General features: G+C 43.9%; 2 protein-coding genes across 2 annotated transcripts; both read right to left on the bottom strand.

Annotated features, from left to right (window-relative positions):
* Positions 1-6,019: 6,019 nt before the first annotated feature.
* Positions 6,020-12,987, bottom strand: LOC311103421 (solute carrier family 35 member B1). Its single transcript, XM_084144986.1, has 9 exons — positions 12,401-12,987; positions 11,797-11,900; positions 11,508-11,638; positions 11,374-11,404; positions 8,659-8,816; positions 8,376-8,502; positions 7,708-7,814; positions 7,379-7,532; positions 6,020-7,069 (listed from the first exon to the last, which is right to left on the bottom strand). Exons 1-9 carry the CDS (start codon positions 12,520-12,522, stop codon positions 7,017-7,019), a joined length of 987 nt encoding a protein of 328 aa, XP_084001112.1. The 5' UTR covers positions 12,523-12,987; the 3' UTR covers positions 6,020-7,016.
* A 2,800-nt stretch (positions 12,988-15,787) lies between these two features.
* Positions 15,788-23,745, bottom strand: LOC311103621 (protein FAM117A-like; the record flags this gene model as incomplete). The annotated part of the gene is made up of 8 exons (XM_084145219.1): positions 15,788-16,287; positions 16,370-16,535; positions 16,619-16,802; positions 16,981-17,088; positions 17,567-17,680; positions 17,931-18,026; positions 21,602-21,747; positions 23,628-23,745. 8 exons carry the CDS (start codon positions 23,743-23,745, stop codon positions 16,026-16,028), a joined length of 1,194 nt encoding a protein of 397 aa, XP_084001345.1. The 3' UTR covers positions 15,788-16,025.
* Between the last annotated feature and the right edge of the window lie 1,230 nt (positions 23,746-24,975).

The following is a 24,975-nucleotide window of genomic DNA, read 5'->3' as shown; positions in this document are numbered from 1 at the left end:
TACACTCATTAAAAACCCACCACCCAATTCCACTATTTAACCATATCTGGTCCACAAAACACACCCTGTAACCAGGGACGGCCTGTTCAATAGGGCGATATGGGCGACGCACTGCCAAACGGGAAAAGGAAGGGATTTTTTTCTAATCAATTATATCACGGCAACAGTACTAGTTATCAGTGTTCTAATCTGATCTGACTGCCACTAAATGTCAAATCAGGCTAAAGTCGTGCTTCAAATGGCCCCGCCCGTTTTTGGGGCGATTTCAGTCAGGTTGAAAATCGCCCAGAAGTCTCTCATAGCCTGTCATGTAAAATCTATTTTTTTCAAATTTCAAAGCTTTCAATACATTCTCTATGGGTGTCTGTGGGCTTGCACTTACGCGCTTTCGTCATACGTGACGTAACCATGAACGTAACTAAGAAAATAGCAGCTAGCAGCGTCTCTGTTGCGACCTGCAGTGTGGCGTTATTTTATGTTTTTAATTTGTAGACTTAGTTTACAAACATTCTGCCAACCATGGATTTTTACAGTGGTGGGTTTTGGACTGATCTTGTTGATCGTGTACATACCCGCTACGAACGGACTAAATAATGAAAACGCTGCTGGCAGCGGAATCCAATACAGCTGGGAGACTTGGCTGGATGACAGAGTCCCGGACAGAGAAGTGGAGCCGGCCGGCTTCACCCTGGTCAGAGCGGACCGCGATCCTGGTAAGAGAGCGACTCTGTAACCCCCCGACATTGAACTGCTTTCTGTGTCACTGCGACCTTACTATCTGCCCCGTGAGTTCCCCCAATTGTTTGTTACCGTTGTGTACTGTTGATAATCACAAGTTTACTGGAGAACTGAGACCAAGTAGAGACTTTGGACAGGGTGGATATGGTATAATAAAGGCAGTTTATTCAGAGGTAAAGATATCTGGAATCGCGTGCACGGACCCGTTCGTCAAACTCTTAGGGAGCTATCTGAAGAGAGCCCCGAAAACATTGTGTGCAGACATTTTATACAATAAATGATGTAGGTTGAATCTAGTAGTTCTGATCTTCTGATTGGTCCTGATGAGTTGGGCGAGGTCCCCTCCACTGTTGCATTGGCTCTGAGTCGGGTTCTCTGTCTTCAAATGTTCAGCCTAAAGAGAGGGGATTTTTGTGTGTGTGTGTGTGTGTGTGTTTAACAGTGATGATGTGTGTGTGTGTGTGTGTTATCAGTGATGATGTGTGTGTGTGTGTGTGTGTGTGTGTGTGTGTCCTCAGAGCAAGAACTCGTGAGTTGGAAGAACTGAGAGACCTATGGCGTGGGTGTTGTCCTTGGCCACCTGCTGACAAGGCTGACAAGATAGGACTCTTTTGTCCATTGTTATAGGATAGGAACAGCATTGATTGAAAACAAACGCCCAACACAAAATGGGTCATGCACAAGATTTTAGTCAGACTAAGCTATAACATTATATATTTACTACGACAGTACATTCAACCAAAAGCTAATATAACAAAGGCATCAGAGATTATTTATAATCTGTCACAGAAACTGGAATCCATCTCCCCAGATCAGTCAATAAATGCTTCTGGTATTGACTTATATGCTGCCCCTGTCTTCATGTTGTTGCTGGACATATCTTTTTTAAAATGTGTGTAGGTCACCTAAATCATCAGAAAAATTGCCCCTCCTGAGAATTTTTTCAGGAGCCGCCACTGCCTGTAACACTTCTGAAGTAAAATCTCGTACACCCAAATACTTCTCTGCAGCTGCCACCACAACCTCTATTTTCTGCGAATTACGTTCCATCCCTGCGGTGTAGTTGATAACCATTGCTATAAACGCTAAGAAGCCAATCTTACTGAAGCATATGTCACTCATAGGCCGATCCCTCTGTGCTGGCACAGATCTACTACTCACACGGATCCTCTCAGGATCCTTCCCCCTTGACCCATCTTCATCTACTTTCTTCACTGCCTCAGCATATGACACCCTCTGCACTACTGTAACCCTGGTAACCTCAATCTGCCTCTCTCGCAATGGACACTTCTGATCCCCAGCACCATGGGCACCCCTACAATTAACACATAGCGCTTCTTTCCCCAATACTACACATTGCTTTGTCTCATGCCCTTCAGCACACTTCTCACACCGAGGAACCTACCTCCTACACACTGCTGCCACATGCCCATAAGCTTGACACCTGTAACAACCTAATGGATTCGGCACAAAAGCTCGTACAGGATAACTGAAATATCCTAACATCACTTTGTCGGGCAAAGACTCAACATCAAAACTCAAAAGAACAGACAATGACTCTTCTGTTTCACCACTCACGCCACCCTGTCTGCGTCGCACAAAATGACGAGCATCACAATCACCGGGAATCTTCCCCTTCATCTGGTCCACCTTCACATTTACCACTACCCCAGTAATCACTCCTTTCAATGGCGCCCTGTTCTTGAGAGAAAAACAAGTCACCGCTCTTGTCCCCATTCGTGTGGCGCGGAGCACCCACTCCCGTTGACTGACAGAAATACAAATAATTATCACAAGCCCACTTCGGGTTACCTTCACCAACTCCACAGCACCCAACTCCGTTTTCACCCACCCTGAAACCACATATGGATCAGCCAAAAGGCAGGGGTCTACTTTCTCCAAAAATGTCACTCCTACCGTAACAGACTCATATTTATCCTGACCATCGGTACAAGGCTCAGGCTCCAAGAACCTCACCAAACCTGCCACCTCTGGTAATTCGCCCTCATTCACTTCCATTTCACCTTCAGAACTGGATCTGGTGTACGGCTCACTCTGTTTGCACTTGCCACCAGCCTTCTTTGACCTACCATCTCCCTTTTTTTCACCATCTTCAACAGATTCAATCTCACCCTCTGCCACCCTCACTCTCTTCAACCGCCACCTCTCTCTTTCCCTCCATTCTTCCTCCGTATTCCAAAAATATGTCTCCATGTGATAATATTGCACTTCTCCTAACATACATCTCGTTTTTGCCCTCTCAAGGGACTCACTCTCCTCCTCCCTTGATCGAAGTCTCCATTCCTCGCATCCTTCTCAACATTCATTGGAGGACAAGTTCCGGGGGGCAGAACCACTGACCTTTTCCTCCAATGTGTGTTGATGAGTAGGTGAGGAATCAAGGAGTTAGGGACATGAGGAAACAAGGAAAAATAAAAACACAGTGGACTCCTTGCTGCACTGCCTGAATGATAATATCCTATCTGATATAACTTGTGACTTCATGGCCAAAAATGTAGATACAGTGGGGAGAACAAGTATTTGATACACTGCCGATTTTGCAGGTTTTCCTACTTACAAAGCATGTAGAGGATTGTAATTTGTATCATAGGTACACTTCAACTGTGAGAGACGGAATCTAAAACAAAAATCTAGAAAATCATATTGTATGATTTTTAAGTAATTAATTTGCATTTTATTGCATGACATAAGTATTTGATCACCTATCAACCAGTAAGAATTCCGGCTCTCACAGACCTGTTAGTTTTTCTTTAAGAAGCCCTCCTGTTCTCCACTCATTACCTGTATTAACTGCACCTGTTTGAAGTCGTTACCTCTATAAAAGACACCTGTCCACACACTCAATCAAACAGACTCCAACCTCTCCACAATGGCCAAGACCAGAGAGCTGTGTAAGGACATCAGGGATAAAATTGTAGACCTGCACAAGGCTGGGATGGGCTACAGGACAATAGGCAAGCAGCTTGGTGAGAAGGCAACAACTGTTGGCACAATTATTAGAAAATGGAAGAAGTTCAAGATGACGGTCAATCACCCTCGGTCTGGGGCTCCATGCAAGATCTCACCTCGTGGGGCATCAATGATCATGAGGACGGTGAGGGATCAGCCCAGAACTACACGGCAGGACCTGGTCAATGACCTGAAGAGAGCTGGGACCACAGTCTCAAAGAAAACCATTAGTAACACACCACGCCGTCATGGATTAAAATCCTGCAGTGCACGCAAGGTCCTTCTGCTCAAGCCAGCGCATGTCCAGGCCCGTCTGAAGTTTGCCAATGACCATCTGGATGATCCAGAGGAGGAATGGGAGAAGGTCATGTGGTCTGATGAGACAAAAATAGAGCTTTTTGGTCTAAACTCCACTCGCCGTGTTTGGAGGAAGAAGAAGGATGAGTACAACCCCAAGAACACCATCCCAACCGTGAAGCATGGAGGTGGAAACATCATTCTTTGGGGATGCTTTTCTGCAAAGGGGACAGGATGACTGCACCGTATTGAGGGGAGGATGGATGGGGCCATGTATCGCGAGATCTTGGCCAACAACCTCCTTCCCTCAGTAAGAGCATTGAAGATGGGTCGTGGCTGGGTCTTCCAGCATGACAACGACCTGAAACACACAGCCAGGGCAACTAAGGAGTGGCTCCATAAGAAGCATCTCAAGGTCCTGGAGTGGCCTAGCCAGTCTCCAGACCTGAACCCAATAGAAAATCTTTGGAGGGAGCTGAAAGTCCGTATTGCCCAGCGACAGCCCCAAAACCTGAAGGATCTGGAGAAGGTCTGTATGGAGGAGTGGGCCAAAATCCCTGCTGCAGTGTGTGCAAACCTGGTCAAGACCTACAGGAAACGTATGATCTCTGTAATTGCAAACAAACCAAATATTAAGTTCTGCTTTTCTGATGTATCAAATACTTATGTCATGCAATAAAATGCAAATTAATTACTTAAAAATCATACAATGTGATTTTCTGGATTTTTGTTTTAGATTCTGTCTCTTACAGTTGAAGTGTACCTATGATAAAAATTACAGACCTCTAAATGCTTTGTAAGTAGGAAAACCTGCAAAATCGGCAGTGTATCAAATACTTGTTCTCCCCACTGTACATCTGTCGAAATAAATACATATTTTTTTTCCATTGCAGAGTCTTGTTTTATTTTTCAACCAGTAGGCAGACATGGTTTAGTTAATACCACCACATAATATGTTTGTCATCTGGCAGTAAATAAAGTACCACAACCTAATAAAGCTTTGACCAGTCCAATTATATCTGATTATATTCAATCATTGATTAGCCTACTTCAAGGAAGGGAATCAGGAAGGATGCTTTTTCAAAGTATTTAAACAGGGCCTAGGTAGGTTTGAAGATAAATCCCACCAGTCATACAACAGAAGCATTCATGGGAGAATATTTGTAGAGGGATGTCAGATTACTTTCACTTGACTGTTTCACACACCTACAGTACTTTCAGTAATGATACTCCAGCGTCTTCAGGGGTAGACCAAGCTAGACTCAAACTAACCCTTCATCTGTTCATCCAACACCTGAGACATTATGCCTAGCTGTCTGAAGCTCTTAACAAGGTGGGATGCGACACTATCCCCTGGGAAGCGCACAACGACATCATCCCACTTCTGATACCAATACAACCATTTTGTGGGGTAGCCAACCAGGACTCAAACCTGCGAGTCCAAGCCACTGCACCAACAGGTCTGAAGGTCTTCACAAAGTTGCTGCTGGTGATGTACTAAGGAGGCTGTAAAACAGTATAGTACTGTTCAACTACTGCTATTCGACATAATTCTTGTATATTATAAGGGTGATGTTACATCAGAGAACAGCATCCTCACACTACATGTGTTTTCATTCATCTGTCTCTATCAGCAGGACCTCAGGATAGCTTGCCCAAACAGTGGGCTGGACAATTTAGTTTTCTGTGTGCTCTGCCAGCATCCTGCAGCTCACCCTGTTAATCAGATTGCCTCTCCAACATCTACCAATGTTTGTTTCCTCTAAATTGTATTTTCACAGAAAATTGGTCATTAACATCTCATAAGAGTTTCTACACAGCCTGTCTATGTGTCTGTGTGTGGGAAAGTTCTAACCAGGGGAGTAGACCTAATTTGATAGACTACAACGAACAAACCTTCCAAAAATCTTTCAGTATTATGTAAAACAAATGGACTCCCATGACATGCATACATGATACATTTATAATGTTGAGAAATAACTAGGCCATTGTCAGCCTGGTGTTACAATCCTAGAACTGTGGAAAACATGTTTAATGGTCATATCAAAACACAGATACAAGCCAAATCATGTATCATTCTGTTTAATTTCATCTGGTTTTAATTCTCTGAAAAATAATTGTACGTTGGCAGATTTCCATCCAGTTTGGCCAAAACTTTTAATAATAGCAATTTATTAAACATATAGCTAGGCTGATACCATAATATTATGGTTTCCCTTTTATTTTGTAGTTCATAGCATATCCTACATTTATTTTTAAAAAAGAGCAACAACAATTTAGCTGTCAGAATGGCCATGAGTATCATAAACAAATTGGTTAATTTACAGTATTTTATGTTGATTCATTCCATAATACAGAGGCTAGTTGTCTGCCAGGATAATAATGGAAATGAAGACTAACATCATGAGTAAACTACATGGAAGTGTAAAAACTCCTCATCTATTGCATGTCAACTTTCAGAATATTGTGCTTGTCTCAACAACTTGAGATCTGATAATAGATCTTTACTTGGTACACTTCTACTAACTGACAAGACAATCGACTCGTTTATTGGGGTGTTTTTCTGTAACCGATTCATTTACTACGGTAACAAATACCAGTGAAAACCAGTCATTCCTTGGTGATGAGTTCATGAGGTAAATCTTGGAGCTGAGATTCATAGGCCTGTGTGGTTCAGATGTAGTCCAGAGAGAGGAGCAGCCTCAACAACCACAAGTGATTTGATGTGCATGTTGTCATCTTTCCTCTGCCCACCCATCTCATTCTGTCCCATTTCCTCTTCATGTGGATGTGGTCTTGCGGTCTAAGTAGATGATGCTTGTCTGTCTTAGTAGACATAACAAAACATAGGGGCTTCTTTCATGATTAAGTAATTTTTTTAAAATATAATATGGTAACTAACAATGACTAGGTTTATGTAGGTGTACTGCCTAGGCAGGATGTGATAAGAACATTTCTGTCCACTGGACTTTCAGTTTGTCAGTTTTGCCATGACACATATTCCAGGTTCCTTAGTGTGTTGTCTTCTTTGGTGTCTTGCCAAATTTGGCATCAAACCCGAGACCTTAAACGAGAAAGCACATGATACAATTAAGAAAATAGAGGTGTCTAGTCATCTCATCAGCCAAAAAAGACTTCACTACTAATCTAGGCCTATAAGCGCTAATGGAACAGTGCCATAAGCAGCTGAAAAGCAGCTCAGCATTTGTACAATGAGGTGAAGCAGAAAATTACTACAGACACAGGAGCACACGGTGGAGGGAGATGGCAAGAATGAGAGAGAGAGAGTAAGTGATAAAGAGAAACAGACTGAGAGACAGTCACAACATCTGAGAGAGATATTAAGAGTTAACAAGTTAGTGTTGTTACTCACCAAGGAACACGAGGATAGTGCCGACCCACTGCATGGTGTTGAGGACATTGCCGAACAGAAGGACAGAGCCCAGGATGGTAAAGAACTTCCGTGTGGTAGTGACGATGGAGCAGGTGAGAGGGCCGAAGTACACCACGGTCATGAAGATGAAGGTCTAAGAGAGGAAGAGGAGTGAATGACTGTTACTATAAAATACCCTCTGCACTGTAAACAAGACCACTGTAAACTACTAGCACGTATCCATAAGAATTACACACATGTGAACCAATGAAAATGTATAATGTGATTTGCAGACATGGCACACACAGTCACACCCATGTGAAACCCACCTGGCCTAAAGCGCTGGTGATTCCAAACAAAAGGATGTTCCAGAGGATGCTGGGGTGACGGTCTGTGAAGCTCAGGAAGTCCCATACCTCACCTGTCCACAACACCCCTGAAAGAGAGAAACACATGAGATAATTGACTGAAAGTGACACAATTCAGAATAAATATATGTTTTTATCCTGCATGTATCAATTGCTGCTTGATTCTTATTTTTTAATCTCAAGTTATACGATTGGTTAGCTTTTTCTTCTGCTACAAATGGGGGGAGAAGCCAATTAATTACTTTGATTGTTTTGGAATCAAACCCATGCTGAGATTGGTTCCATAACTTTCCAGTGAAAATACCTGATCCAAAATCCAAATCAACAGTGGATTAAGGGCTCCCCCTACTGGAACGGAGCAGTAACAGCAGTTTGATTGGGTTGAATAAAATTGTGGAAGTGGGGACTGCTTTGGCCAAAACAGAAGAAAAGGTTTCTGACAAAAGTAGGGCCATAGAAAAGCATGAGATGGGGACACTTATTAGACTAAGAAGGGAGATCTGAGATGAAGATAATGGTATTTGTAGAGACATGGAGCTGGCAGAGATGGATATATAGAAGAAACACAAAGCAGAGAGATCTGACAAAGTGTATAATTTCAGACTAGTGAGGGGGAACAGGTGACTCACCTAGTCCCAGCACCAGGGTGGACCACATGTTGATGTTGAGCATCATGTGGTTGGCACTGGTCTGGAAGAGACTCCTCATGTGGTCCTGGGCCACACCAGTCAAACCGTCCATGGTCAGAGATAGCAGCTAGTTACAGGGAGAGAGAAGGTCACATTTACGATCCCACAGAGACACAGACAGCAAATACACATATAGGCAGAGACACACACAGAGAAACACATACCAGGTCAAAGAGATAATAACACAGGCAGATGAGGACAGTGTGAGGACAGTTACACTCACCAACAGGATCTCCCCAAAGCCGAAAGCAGATTCTGTGGAAGTGACACTCTTGTTGGGTTTATAGAGGAACAGGGCCACCCCGCTGACGATCAACAGCACACACAGGTACTTGGCCAGCGGGTATTTCTTCCTCAGTACAAATACACCCAGGATCATCACTGTGGAACCAAAGGCAAAGGGATGTGACGGGCGGTTATCAGCAGCAGCCATCACTGGTCTATTAGGTCAATGTGCACATAGAAAGACAAGTCAGTCAGGGGGTAATAATCATGGCTTTGTAGGTTAATGGGCTATACATGCTCAAGGGATAAGACTGGGCAGTGTATTACTACAGAACACACTAACCTGAGACAGTGTTTACATATTACAACATACCGGGAGGGACAGAAGATAACCTTCATGTACTTATTGATAGCATGACACTTGCAGTCATAGGGTAGTCTACATGGGGAGTCAGAGACTCACAGCAGGTGCATGCAAATAGAATGTATGTTCAATGAACAGGGACACTGAGTTTGGAAGGGCTGATGTGATGTGTAGTTTAAAAGGTGCAATATGCAGAAATCGCTCCGCCATTTCCTGGTTGCATAAATTCTAATCGTTTGTCTAATTTCAGTTTATGTGACAAAACAAGACATGTATAGTGTAAAGAATCATTGTACCATCTAAACCGTGGTGAAATATATTTTCAATATCCAAAAATATTGTATTTTCAACAAAACCGAAAGTAAAAGATGCAAAAACAAAACTTAAGAACGGGAAGGATAGAAATAGTGCACATCGAACAGATATACTGCTTCTTAGACTTGCTTGCAATGAGAATGACAGATCTATAACTCATATTTCAATGTGAACTTGGTCGGGTCGCCCAAAAAGTTTCATATTGCAGCTTTAAAAAAAGGGCACAGGAAATGAAGCTAAGGGAGTCCGGCTGACACTGAAACATGACACACTGCTACAGAAAGAGGCCCTGCAATAAAATATGGCAAACTAACCCCTCAAATCTGTACTGGTCACCAAGCCAAAGCCTACATATGACTTGTTTATGACATACAGTGGGGAAAAAAAGTATTTAGTCAGCCACCAATTGTGCAAGTTCTCCCACTTAAAAAGATGAGAGAGGCCTGTAATTTTCATCATAGGTACACGTCAACTATGACAGACAAATTTAGAAAACAAAATTCAGAAAATCACATTGTAGGATTTTTTATGAATTTATTTGCAAATTATGGTGGAAAATAAGTATTTGGTCACCTACAAACAAGCAAGATTTCTGGCTCTCACAGACCTGTAACTTCTTCTTTAAGAGGCTCCTCTGTCCTCCACTCGTTACCTGTATTAATGGCACCTGTTTGAACTTGTTATCAGTATAAAAGACACCTGTCCACAACCTCAAACAGTCACACTCCAAACTCCACTATGGCCAAGACCAAAGAGCTGTCAAAGGACACCAGAAACAAAATTGTAGACCTGCAACAGGCTGGGAAGACTGAATCTGCAATAGGTAAGCAGCTTGGTTTGAAGAAATCAACTGTGGGAGCAATTATTAGGAAATGGAAGACATACAAGACCACTGATAATCTCCCTCGATCTGAGGCTCCACGCAAGATCTCACCTCGTGGGGTCAAAATGATCACAAGAACGGTGAGCAAAAATCCCAGAACCACACGGGGGGACCTAGTGAATGACCTGCAGAGAGCTGGGACCAAAGTAACAAAGCCTACCATCAGTAACACACTACGCCGCCAGGGATTCAAATCCTGCTGCGCCAGACGTGTCCCCCTGCTTAAGCCAGTACATGTCCAGGCCCGTCTGAAGTGTGCTAGAGTGCATTTGGATGATCCAGAAGAGGATTGGGAGAATGTCATATGGTCAGATGAAACCAAAATAGAATTTTTTGGTAAAAACTCAACTCGTCGTGTTTGGAGGACAAAGAATGCTGAGTTGCATCCAAAGAACACCATACCTACTGTGAAGCATGGGGGTGGAAACATCATGCTTTGGGGCTGTTTTTCTGCAAAGGGACCAGGACGACTGATCCGTGTAAAGGAAAGAATGAATGGGGCCATGTATCGTGAATTTTTAAGTGAAAACCTCCTTCCATCAGCAAGGGCATTGAAGATGAAACGTGGCTGGGTCTTTCAGCATGACAATGATCCCAAACACACCGCCCGGGCAACGAAGGAGTGGCTTCGTAAGAAGCATTTCAAGGTCCTGGAGTGGCCTAGCCAGTCTCCAGATCTCAACCCCATAGAAAATCTTTGGAGGGAGTTGAAAGTCCGTGTTGCCCAGCGACAGCCCCAAAACATCACTGCTCTAGAGGAGATCTGCATGGAGGAATGGGCCAAAATTGGGCCAGCAACAGTGTGTGAAAACCTTGTGAAGACTTACAGAAAACGTTTGACCTGTGTCATTGCCAACAAAGGGTATATAACAAAGTATTGAGAAACTTTTGTTATTGACCAAATACTTATTTTCCACCATAATTTGCAAATAAATTCATAAAAAATCCTACAATGTGATTTTCAGGAAAAAAAATTCTCATTTTGTCTGTCATAGTTGACATGTACCTATGATGAAAATTACAGGCCTCTCTCATCTTTTTAAGTGGGAGAACTTGCACAATTGGTGGCTGACTAAATACTTTTTTTCCCCACTGTATTCACGTGTTGAGAGTGGGGTCAGGATGAGCAATAATATAATTATTACACCTACCTGGGATGGGCTTACAAGACTTCCCCAACACCTGTGACAACAATAGAGAGGATGTTTAGATATTAGAATAATACAATATCACAAAAAATGATGACGACAGCGAGAGACAGTATGGGGTGAGGGATAAGACTGACCTGTGTGGGGTAATTAACATACTGTAGGGCAGAGTTGCTGGATACCATGGCTCCAAGATAAGACAGGGAACACACTCCATAGAGCCAGCTCTTGGTGTGGTCCGGTCTGGAACCCTCAAAAAACTGAATCACTGATGGGGAGGAGGGAGAGAAGATACAAATATATAATAAATGGAGATTCAACACCAACAGACCATTGAAACACCCACGTTGGCATGATATGTTGGAGATTAATGTGTTGGGCAGAAGGTGAAAGGCCATGATTGATGACTACGTGTGGTTTACTCACAGATCTTGGCGAACCCAGCATTGATGATGCATTGGATGAATACCAGCGTTGTGGCATAAACAAACTTCTCCTTCTTCTCCCCCTCACCATACTGTCCTCGGGTACTGGGTAAATCAGACAAACAGCATTATGACCATTTATCAGTGCAACCACTCATGTTAATCCACTTCTTATAACACACAGATAGGACACACAGGCCTTGATTTCCAGCAAGGGAATTTGTTAATTAGACTGGAGTATCTGTAGGCTATACAAATAGAAGGAGAGGGCAGTGTGAGGTACTAGTAGTCTGCTCTGGTTGACTACAGATACAAATCATCACTGTAAACAAGATATGGTTCCTCACCCTCAAGTGACATACCATTCAAGACATATCTACAGTATTTAGCTAGCTAATACCATAGGGAATATAGTTTTTCACCATTTTAGCTCTGTAGTGTTGGCTCGCCTACATTCAATATTGACATGATCTTGTTACACTACAGTATCACCAACTAAATATGCACAAAGAAACAGCCAATGAAAGCAGTGAGCACAAAGAGCCACGAGATTATGTTTTGAAATCAATGCTGTGGCTCGGATGTCAGACCAGGATGCTACTTACATTGTCTCTTGTAATATGCCATAGTAAAAATAACAAACGAAGACTCCGAGGAAACAGACAATGAATCGTATACGCTCGTTCTGCAGTAGCGAGGGCTTCCCCGCTCCCTTTCCTGCAGCCATGCTGTCCTCTAGCAGTCCGGGTATGGAAACCGATACAGATCCGATCCCCGTACCCCTCAAAGCAACGTCCCGCTCCACTATCCCAGATGTCACAAGCCCGGAAATGGTGACGCTGTAACGTTACCCCAACTGGGCAGACAGTTGCTAATGTGACTATAGATCTGTCTTTGGTTCCTCTTCAAAGATTTAGTTAAATGCGCCTGTTAGCTAGCCAGCTAGTTAGCCAACGTTAGATTGGTGTGTTTGTTGCTAGCTAGCAATTAGCAAAAGCCATCATTGTTGTCAAGCCAGCTGTCGCAGTACAGTGTTGAATCCGGAGTAGATGTCCTTAATTGCAGGTCTCTCGTACTAACTAACGTTACTCCTGTCCCGATCCAGGTTCTATGTCAAAGGCATCCCATTTAGACAATTTTCCCGGTGGAAAGGATACCGGAGTGTAGTTGTTTTCATTGAGGTACGTCAGATAACAAGCTGGCTCAAAGACCTCAGTGGTTCATTCAGAGCCCTCAACGGATATGCCTGAGTTTGTAGCTACCATACCCTTCATATACATCAGTAGGTTGTACTGGTATTGAGTGGGTGGACGTGTTGGCAGAACTCAGATGCTACAATTTTGTAACTATGCATGAACCATGTGATTTGTTTTCTCATTTGAATCGACTTATATGCAGCATACAAGGTAGCTCAATAATGTTCTTATTTTTGTTGATGTATCAAAATATTCAGCTGTAACATATGTGATCTATACTCTTTGATTTATTGTTAATTTAAATAGCAGTTTACACAGACTACTATTTAAAACATTTGGGGGCCTTTCTCTAACTTGTCGCGTGCCTTTTTTCGTCCAGGTATGTGGATGGATTCTATTGGTCCAAATAAGGCAATAAACCACTAGATTCGGCCATTAAAACAGACGGAATTGTGAAAGGGCGGGGCTTACTAGAGACACAGCTACACGTGTCAAAGGGAAAGTTGACAACAATGATATGCACCACCACATTTTACCATTGTTCAATAACCGTAATGACTGAACCCATTCACAATTCGTTTAATGTTCATTTAGTATTAGTGTCCACTGTCAAACTAAAAACATTTTATACAACTTCAATGCTTAAAACTTGAAATTATACAGGAAAGTAATGGAAGAACGCCTACATATTGTTGATACAATGTCATTTTACACCACAAAACAGGTAGGTAAAACGTCAGAAGCTGGGGGAAAAGACAACTATGCCTAAATGATTCAAATTGTACCTTTACATCAGAACAGAGCAGAGGTTCATGCTGATGTATGACTACATGCGTTCGAAGCTCATCGCTGCATTTCTAACTGATGGGCAACTAAACCCCAGGCAAATTGTTCATATGACACCTTTGAAAGGAACAGCCACTATATTGCCATAACGATTGCTCATCATCAACCTGAGCAGGGGATAGGTCATGTCATAAACATAGCGAGTACTCACTAGGTATACTCATAAAGCAACTGTAAAAACGTTCTACTAGGCCCTATATATGGGAAACGTCTATCATAATGAAATTACTTCACAGATACAAAAACAGTACCCCCCCCCCCCATTGGGGTCTAGAAATTGACATATGAATGTAGGCAACCCGAAGAGTAAATGTGTCATTCGTACCCTGATTATTAATCTCCCTTGACAATAAGTATGTATGCTCATAAACATTTGAACTGAAAGTTGAAGAACCAGTTAACTGGGCCTCAGTGAGTTATTAATACTGCATGTCAATTGTACTGACTCCATCAGTATACTGGCTAGCTACATTACTGCAATTTCTAAGTGCTCGACTCGTCATGGAGATTTTGCTTGGTAGGCCTATGACACATTCATATAGTTTTCAACAACAATCTTTGTTACAAACATTTGGGACAATGTCCTATTTTGTCATCACACAAACCTGGAAGAAAATACACATTATACAGCATGGATGCAACATAATGTGATCTTGAACATGAAAACATACAATGTAGATCTGTCAAACATCACACGGTTAAAAAGTGCCATTGGAAGGCAGCTTCATGAACACCAGGAGATCATAACTGAACTAAAAATTTGGCTTTCTGATCACTTCCCCAAAATATAGTTCATGGCACTTTTGGGCACAATACTTATTAAGTGCTCACTAGACTTCCATATGTCCATTTAACATTCCCATAAGTTAGCAACGGTCAGCGAAATTGTTAAAAGGTATAAAAATAATAATAAATACAACAGTTGGATGATGAATGTAGATACTCCAAACATTTTGAATTTTTAAATCAGATATTGTTCAGACATTTTGGTAGGAATTCAGGTATTCAATTTATTGCAACATTTCTCATTTTTTGCAACTCAATATTAGGAAGGTGTTCCTAATGTTTGGTATACTCAGTGTACATTTTCTTAGTATATCAGGTATTTTTACAGACCCGGGTCTGTAGTGACGCCTCTAGCACTGTGATGCAGTGCCTTGGACCACTGCGCCACTCGGGAGGCCCCTTCGCTTTATTTTCAACTCTCCTTTCGCAGCTTTTGTCTTATTTAATTAAACTTCGACAATGTCCTTTTTGCTTCCATGGATTGACATTAACTTTTTCTGCCCGTTCCCAAAAGCATATTTGGTGATATGCTGTGTAGGCTATTTGGCACGTGTACAGTTAAGCCCTAAATCTGAGGTTTATGCACTAATACCAGATAGGCTAAAATAATGAAAGAACAACCTCAATGTAGCCTATAGATATAAATTGCACAAGAATTATACATTTATGGATTTTTTTAAGGTATAGTTCTCTCTTTATTCAACAACCGCCCTTCAGCCACACAATATTTGATGACTAAACCCGTCCGCCCTGCTGATATAACCGCGGGGACTGCAGGTTGAGTCAATAATAATAATAATAATAATATGCCATTTAGCAGACGCTTTTATCCAAAGCGACTTACAGTCATGCGTGCATACATTTATTTGTGTATGGGTGGTCCCGGGGATCGAACCCACTACCTTGGCGTTACAAGCGCCGTGCTCTACCAGCTGAGCTACAGAGTCAACCCGGGTATCACTAATAAGTACATCTGACTCCAAGCTCTAGCTATATCTGTAACAAATCTAAGGGCATCAGAGAAAGGCCATGTTTTGTAGTATAAAAATATGTTTTTTACACAGTCACACACTAACATTCCCACAACTAATTTACCCCCCCCCCCCCCCCCCCCTCTACCCAACCAAGGGGGTAAGTGACTATCAATGTACCCAGTTGCCAGCAAGTCCCTCTGAGAACCAATCAGGAAAGAACACCAATGACAGATTTGATCCTGATCCCACAGAGAACCCACTGTAGATGTCTCTCTGGTCTCTCTTTTTGTTGATCTTAGCTGAATAGATCTGGAGGTTTGTCATTGTCACAACAGTCCCTGACAAAGTGGTTGCAGCCATTTTGATTGAATCTCCTATTAGGATAAATCCACATCTTCACCAGTCTGAGAACAACCCCCTCTCCACATTCACATGGTGGTTGAGTCCTGGAGGGGTCCACTCATGTAGCTGCCAACCGAATGCCCAACTGTCTGGTAGGGGGCAGAGCCTTGACCTGAGCAGCCTGTGACAGGCGAGACTGACAGGCCGCGGAACAGGAGGTCCATGGAGGGCAGCAGGGGCTTGAGCAGACTGACAGGGCAGAAGGCAGAGCCTCCATGAGGAGTGAAATTCACCTTGTTGGGGTCAGGGCAGGATACCTGGAGGAGAGGCTCTCTCTGACAGGGAGACCTGGGGTTGAGGGTCAGAAATAGAGGCGATTAGACCAAATAATGTCTAATAACACAAAGTCTGTGTGTGTTTCAATACTCACATAGCCTCTTCACACACTACTCGTACTCGCTCACAGCCCTCAGGGGGCTCCCTCTGGAAGGAGTAGGTCTTGTTGGGACGAGGGGAGGAGGAGGAGGGCTGCAACAGGGAGGGGTCCAGAACAACTGGAGAGGGAGAGGGGTACATGGTCTCACAGTCCACAGGGTCTGCACAGAAGAAAAAAACATGATTTAAACGTCCACTCCGGTATTTAAGTCATTAAAGTCTAACAAACCATCCATTTACTCGCCTGGCTCTCCGATGGGGCAGGGAGACTGAGATGGGGAGAGTAGAGCCGGGTTCAGGGCACAGGGAGACTCAGATGGAGAGAGCAAAGCAGGGTCGAACGAGGCAGGGGAGGGCTCACTCTGGGTACCACTGCTGCACCTCTGGGCAGGAACTGGGGCTCTGTGGCCGTCTGGGACATCCAGGATCTAACAGGGGAACAGGGAGAGGGTATGGTGAGGCTCTGGGACACTGGCCATTTGAGAAAAATAAGGACTGGGCTAATTGGCTGTCACTAGGGGGATCCAGCGGATCCATACAGGGTTGAGATCATGGATCTAAGCCAGCCGGTACCCAAGCAGACAGGCTGCATTTAAACATGCTCACCTTGTGCTGGTCCTCAGGTGTCTCTGACACAAAGACACCCTCCAGCTCCAGGTTCAGACCTTCCACACTGCGCCGCAGCCGAGGGGCCAACCTGCTCAGGTGCACCGTCTGGGGGGTCACCAAACACACATGAAAATGGAGCACAGGAGTGTCTATGGTCTAATTTTATCTGTGCCACACAAAGTGGCTTGAGTGTGAGGGTATGTGCCAAAGGCCATGTATCTACACGTGTGAGTAAGAATGTATTCCTGTCATAGCGTGGTGGTGGTGCAACCAGGCAGCTTGATGACACCAGCTCCTAAGAAAAGCAGTGCTGTTTTTATAGCCCTGTTGCTAGCTTCACTCTACTCTGCCTGAGAAATTCAGAAGGCCAACCATCAGTGTTCTGCATCAGTGAATACTCTGAACACCTCCTGGGTCCCACTGTCTGCATACATGATCTTACATTACAGTCATTCAGGGGACATTCAAATTCAAAAATAACATTCAAGTAAACAAGGTGCAGTATAAATAAGGACTGGTTCAGGACTGGTTCAGAGTGCAGATCAAATCCACAGTATTATGGGGAGGGCTGTATAGGACGTACCTGTGTAGCGCCTGGTGCATGGCCTCCAGGTAGGGGGTGGTGGGGACGCTCATATCCCCCAGAGGGAGGGGCGTGTCGGGAGCGCTTCTGCAGCTGGTGCCTGAGCTTAGCCACCTGAGGTCAAGGCATAGAGGGGAAAGGACTTAGAAGAGACGCTTGTCTTTCAGAGGAAAGAATGAGGGGAGGAATGTTTCAACAGGGAGAGAGGGGTGTGACTGACCTAGTCACCCCTGACAACAGGAGAGTAAAAATAGTCCCATCTCTGAGTTCTACGGGTATATTGTGAGAATGACGTTTGATTGACAAGCTCCTGGTTAAAGGATATTTTTTATTAAACATTTACATTCAAAAAGGAAGTACTCACCTCCCTCAAGTGTTCAGCGCTGCCCCATGATGCTGAGCGTTTGTGTCCGCCAACACTTCTTCTTCCCCGAGTCTCCTCTGCCCAGGAGCTGGGAGTCTATGGGAGGAGCAGGGATGTTATCATAGTAACCAGCCACACATTGCTTATACAACTCTGCACAAAACACACACACAAACTTTCTGAAAAATGTAACTGACTTGAAAATATTAGTTTTTTTTCCCTGTGGAAACTTTGGTGATTGGATTGGAGTCAGAGAGCATTATGTTCTTGTCGATCATTCAATTACACAACTGGTAATTTTATCTAGGAGTTCTAAGATTGACCTTTCAGTAGCACATTACAGAGCAGTGAACCTGTTTTGCACCTCTCTCGTTGTACAATTTACACCTATGGAAGTGAAACAGCACCCGAGCTACATGATTTGACTAGAGTACAGAAGTGGTGCCCTACAGCTGTCAGGCACACCTGCCAGTCACACAGCTATGTAGAGGCAGACAGTCAGGCGAGGAGTAAACCACTGATGCTGACAACACCCCCTACAAACGAGTAAAACAAAAACCACAGCAATGCAAATACACAAGCGACACATGTCAACTACAGCAATAAAGGCTACAAAACAGCAAAGACACAGTTTAACATAAGTACACATAGGGCCTACCTACACAAACACAAGACATGCACACTGACAGCTGTATTCACACACAATTGGAGAACGCCACACAGAGTTAGGGTAATCAACATGGTGACGTCCTGTGCTGTCCCTCCTTCATTTATCACAACTGAGCTCCCTCACTTCACATGCAAGAGGAGGAGGAAGAAGAGAGCGTACAGTGGAGAGTTCCTACCGACATAGCCCGGCTCCTCCTATACCCACAAGCCCCGGGGTGAGCGTTGCTAGCAGATGGGAGGATGTGAGTGTGTGGCGGTCTATCTGCTGAGCTGCCCTCCCTCGTCTCCACACTCCTGCTTCACACACACAGCCTGGAGAGGATCCTCTTGCTGTTGCCCAATTTCTCCTCAACAACAATTTCTTTTTTTCTGTTCTGCCTCCCCCTAACTTAGCTATTTTCTCTGGGCCTCCACTCCTCCAAATGCAGGTCCCTCTCCAGGTCACGTTTCCCCAAAATGCAACCTTCTCTCTGGGTCTAGTCTCCTAGAGCTCTCAGTCCTCTCACAGAGTTCCACACTGATGTCATGACGCACAGTAGTGTAACAGAGTCGGTCCCGGCTATAAATTACAATAAAAAACCTTAACGCCATCTTCCGCCCTATCTGGTGGAGCCGTGGTCAGACATGGCTAAATATGTCATGGAGGGACACCAGTCAGTTACCCAACCCGGTCGGTGTAGTGTTACTGCTCCTTACATCCCCCCTCCTCCTCCCTTCCTCCACCAAACATGACCAGAGAGATCACAGGACACATGGCTATTAAAAGACCCGGTCAAAAGGTGATGGAATGTTCTGGGTGTCTAACGCTTCAAATGCCAATTCAGCCTTGTGTTTGATTTTATGTATATGTTACAAAGGGGTTTTGAACCTGTTACTACAAATTGTTTAGATCGGGTATCTCTTCAGTCTGTGTGTTTGTGGCAGAGGGGAACTCCCCCAAATCCACAAGAGGCTGGGGGGGGGGGGGGGGGGGGGGGTCTGTATAATGAGGTCGGGAGGGGTCTGTTCTGTACAATGGAGGGCAGGGGGATTGTTCAGTGTAAACTGTGTCAAGATTGAGGGCACAGTGGTGGAGTGTGGTTAGGTTAGCCCAGGCTTTGTGCACTAGATGGGGGGGTGGATACAGTAGAGGGGGGCACAGGGGTAGGTTGAAGAGACAGCAGAGGTTGAAGAGAACAAAACAACTATTTCCAGTTGGCTGCCTTCCACTGCTCCTCAGCTTCAGACTGGAACTGCTAGACACCTGCAGAGCCAGCCTCAGATAGCCTCACTAAGTCTTTTTACTTCAGAGTACACAGAATAACGCAACAGTGTTTATAACATACATTTTCATAGATTATAAGTCTGGCCATTGTAAGCAAGAATGGTGACAAATTGAATGGAGAGCTACAAATGGCGTTTAAGCTAAACTCAGCAAAAAAAGAAATGTCATCTCACTGTCAACTACGTTTATTTTCAGCAAACTTAACATGTGTAAATATTTGTATGAACATAAGATTCAACAACAGACATAAACTGAACAAGTTCCACAGACATGTGACTAACAGAAATTGAATAATGTGTCCCTGAACAAAGGGGGGGGGGGGGGGGTCAAAATCAAAAGTAACAGTCAGTATCTGGTGTGGCCACCAGCTGCATTAAGTACTGTAGTGCATCTCCTCCTCATGGACTGCACCAGATTTGCCAGTTATTGCTGTGAGATGTTACCCCACTCTTCCACCAAGGCACCTGCAAGTTCCCGGACATTTTTGGGGGAATGGCCCTAGCCCTCACCCTCCGATCCAACAGGTCCCAGACGTGCTCAATGGGATTGAGATCCAGGCTCTTCGCTGGCCATGGCAGAACACTGACATTCCTTGCAGGAAATCACACACAGAACGAGCAGTATGGCTGGTGGCATTGTCATGCTAGAGGGTCATGTCAGGATGAGCCTGCAGGAAGGGTACCACGAGGGAGGAGGATGTCTTCCCTGTAACACACAGCGTTGAGATTGCCTGCAATGAAAACAAGCTCAGTCCGATGATGCTGTGACACACCGCCCCATACCATGACGGACCCTCCACCTCCTAATCCATCCCGCTCCAGAGTACAGGCCTCGGTGTAACACTCATTCTTTCAACGATAAACGCGAATCCGACCATCACCCCTGGTGAGACAAAACTGCGACTCGTCAGTGAAGAGCACTTTTTGCCAGTCCTGTCTGGTCCAGCGACAGTGGGTTTGTGCCAATAGGCGACGTTGTTGCCGGTGATGTCTGCTGAGGACCTGCCTTACAACAGGCCTACAAGCCCTCAGTCCAGCCTCTCTCAGCCTATTGTGGACAGTCTGAGCACTGATGGAGGGATTGTGCGTTCCTGGTGTAACTCGGGCAGTTGTAGTTGCCATCCTGTACCTGTCCCGCAGGTGTGATGTTTGGATGTACCGATCCTGTGCAGGTGTTGTTACACGTGGTCTGCCACTGCTAGGATGATCAGCTGTCCGTTCTGTCTCCATGTAGCGCTGTCTTAGGCATCTCACAGTACGGATATTGCAATTTATTGCCCTGGCCACATCTGCAGTCCTCATGCCTCCTTGCAGCATGCCTAAGGCACGTTCACGCAGATGAGCAGGGACCCTGGGCATCTTTCTTTTGGTGTTTTTCAGAGTCAGTAGAAAGGCCTCTTTAGTGTCCTAAGTTTTCATAACTGTGACCTTAATTGCCTACAGTTAGTGTCTTAAAGACCGTTCCACAGGTTCATGTTCATTAATAGTTTATGGTTCATTGAACAAGCATGGGAAACCGTGTTTAAACCCTTTACAATGAAGATCTGTGAAGTTATTTGGATTTTTACTAATTATCTTTGAAAGATAGGGTCCTGAAAAAGGGACGTTTCTTTTTTTGCTGAGTTTATATCAATAAAGGCTTGGCATGAGTATATTCCTCTCGGTTTCAGATCTACATGAGTTAATGGCTGTTAATGTTAAATTCACATTTGGGCTGTGACCGAGTCCGGTGAGTTTACCTGTGTGGCCTTGTCATTGACACAGGTGACTCCTTGGCTCTCCCCCTCCTTAGGCCACCGGCCCTGCAGATATGGTCCAACGATTGTATCCAGGGACAGGGTGCGACGAATGGTCGGCTTTGGGGGGCGAGACTTGTTCCTGTCACCTTATGGAAACAGCCAAAATACATCACATGTACTGATATGAAATGTGTCTGCTTTATACTGTGAGTGTGTGATGAGGTGAATATTTCTAACAGAAGACAGATGCAAATATTGTATGGAGGGCTGTTTTGTGTTACGGTGCCCCAGTATGACAGCATGTTGGTCTGGCAAACTCAATGCTCAGCCTACCGCTGCAACAAATAGTCACATCATAATAAAGGAGGATCAAAACTACTTTAGCACCAGCAGGAGTTCACAAAATGGCCTCCCCCGGCCCCCACCACCTCTTGCAGGGCTTGGTGAGCTCGTAGTACAAGTAGGTGTGTGTTGGCAGCTCTTTGTAATCTCTGGCAGGTGTGAGCCAAGCCACTGAGCCTGCAGCAAAGCCCTCCAAAGACATGTTGCACAAGACTGGCAACAATTCTACTCCTGAAACCTATTCCCCAACTCATCCCACTTCCCTCCACCCCACTTCCCAGGGCAGATAGGATGTATACATAAACATCACAGAACAAGCACTAGAGCTCCTGGTGCATCCTTACAGTGTACCGTTGAAACACACTGGGGAATTACAGGCCACAGGGCCCAAAACAAAGGTCCCTTTAAACCTCTCTTGGTAGGGTGGTCTACTTGAGATTATTATGGATAAGAGCGAGGATATTTGTATTTGTCAAACGGCAGTCAAGCATCAATCATGTCACCAGAATAATACCCTTGATATTTATTGGAAAGTAGCATCAAGATCCCCGTGCACTTTCACCACCCTGTGAAGTTCAGCATAACTTATTTAATCTGTAGCCTAATAAACTGTATGGTTTCCTGAGTAATAGTGGGAGGACCACACACCTTATCATCGTGTGACTCCAAGTTTACTTCGATATGATGGTTATTCAGTGGAGGCTGGTGGGAGTAGTTATAGGAGGACGGGCTCATTGTAATGGCTGGAATGGAATTAATGGAAAGGAGTCATACATGTGGTTTCCATATATTTGATGTGTTTGATACTCTTCAATTTATACCATTGCAGTCTTTACAATGAGCCCGTCCTCCTATAGCTCCTCCCACCAGCCTCCACTGTGGTTATTATATCAATATTTCCACCAGCATTTCTCGCATAATACATTTTACTGACACAAAAAGATCCCACCATGTCAAACGAACAAATAACCTGTCAGCATTTATAAAATTGTACCGAAACTACCTGTCGGGATTTGTTTTTTTTATAGATGGTACAACTTTAGTCGCATAAAAACTGTGGATAGAAACGTGGTTACTGAGAACTCTTTATGATGCCATTCAAATCATTTGTGACATAATAAAAGTATTGATGTCACTGTGAACTCTAGATGTCATTCCAATAATTTGTGATGTAATAAAAAAACGTTGATGTCACTGACTGAGATCTCTTTATATTATGATGTTCCAGTTATGTGGTGTAATAATGAAATTATAGAATAAAAAATATGATGGAACAAACATGACATTATGCTCAAATTAAGTAGCACATTTCTGCTTTAATCGTTTTTTTTAACACTTCATTTTATAGGGTCCTACAGAGACCCACATCAAAACACACATGCTTGAGCAGGGCACACAGGGTGGGGGATGGCTGGTGCAAATTAGGCTATATTCACTGAAAGTCGGTGGTCTGTTTAGAAAAATTGAGTGGTGGGAGTTTCTAGCCAGAGGCTACTAAACGTACAATAGGCCCATGTAGCTCTACAGTAAGATACTATAACAGTTATTCATAATAGATAGCCCACATACCCGTTAGACTAGTGATAGACAGCAATAACAAATCAAACTCTAGCGACATTCCCACCATAGTGTAATATTTAGCAAGGGACATGTATTTAGCACCAAAATGAGCATATTTATTTACCCGTCTTGGAATCTTTGCTGCGCGGTTGTGCTTTGTTGTGAAGCTGGAATGGGACAGTGGCTCGAAGTGGTTGTAGACAAGGGGTGCCCCCCCGAGCCGCTTCACTTCTGCACGACATCCCCCCCCCCCCCCCAAGTGCAAAATGAAGCAGCCGAAAACACTTCGACTTCAACAGGCGACCGTATCAAAGCTCACAATCAGTAGTTTTAGCTACCTCTTCTTCGGTTTAAATTAGCCAGTTTTCAATATTTATTTATGATAGCTATCCAACATGGTTAGCTTCTTGCTAGCAGCCAGCCTTCTTTTGTGATGACCATGATTTCCTCTAACTTCTCTCTCGAACTAAAATAAAGAAATCATCTCAAATATTAGCCCTGCATTAGTTCACAATTAACGTATTAAATACCCAACCTTTTCATCTACCGTTGGCTATTATAACTTTACTTTATGTAAACTATTCAGCTACACCGTTGACAAAATATTGCCAAATCTTATGTCTGAAACTGACAACTGCTCAACTAGCTAAATTATCGTGTCTAATTTACTTACAAGTGGGCGAGGTGAAGGACAAATTCTTGATATGATTGGGTACTGAAAAATACAACTTAACTTCTATTGGTCATAAACTCTATCTATCTATCAAGGGTCTGCCCTCGAAAGTCAAAGTTCCCTCCCAGTTTATTCAATCAAAAACCAGCAGCGTGCACCAGGGCCTCCCACAATACATTCACACACATTCCTCTTTCATGTTCGAACATACTGGATGAAACTCCTTATCTACACTGAACAAAATATAAACGCAACATGCAACGATTTCAAAGTTTTTAGTGAGTTACAGTTCATATAAGGAAATCAGGCAATTGAAATAAATGAATTAGGCCCTAATCTATTGATTTCACATGACTGGGAATAGAGATATGCATCTGTTGGTCACAGATATCTTGAAAGAAAATGGGAGGGGCGTGGATCAGAAAACCAGTCAGTATCTGGTGTTACCACCATTTGCCTCATGCAGAGTGACATCTCCTTCGCATAGAGTTGATCAGGCTGTTGATTGTGGCCTGTGGAATGTTATCCCACTCCTCTTCAATGGCTGTGCAAAGTTGCTGGATATTGGCGGGAACTGGAACATGCTGCCATATACGTCAATCCAGAGCATCCCAAACATGCTCAATGGGTGACATGCTCAATGAGTGACATGTCTGGTGAGTATGCAGGCCATGGAAGAACTGGGATATTTTCAGCTTCCAGGAATTGTGTACAGATCCTTGCGACATGGGGCCGTGCAATATCATGCTGAAACACGAGGTGGTGGCAGCGGATGAATGGCACGACAATGGGCCTCAGG

This window comes from Coregonus lavaretus (assembly GCF_964263955.1).
Source record: "Coregonus lavaretus genome assembly, chromosome: 28".
In the NCBI taxonomy this organism is placed as follows: Eukaryota; Metazoa; Chordata; class Actinopteri; order Salmoniformes; family Salmonidae; genus Coregonus; species Coregonus lavaretus.
The sequence above is the reverse complement of the archived record's forward strand: the minus strand, read 5'-3'. Positions and strand labels throughout refer to the sequence as shown.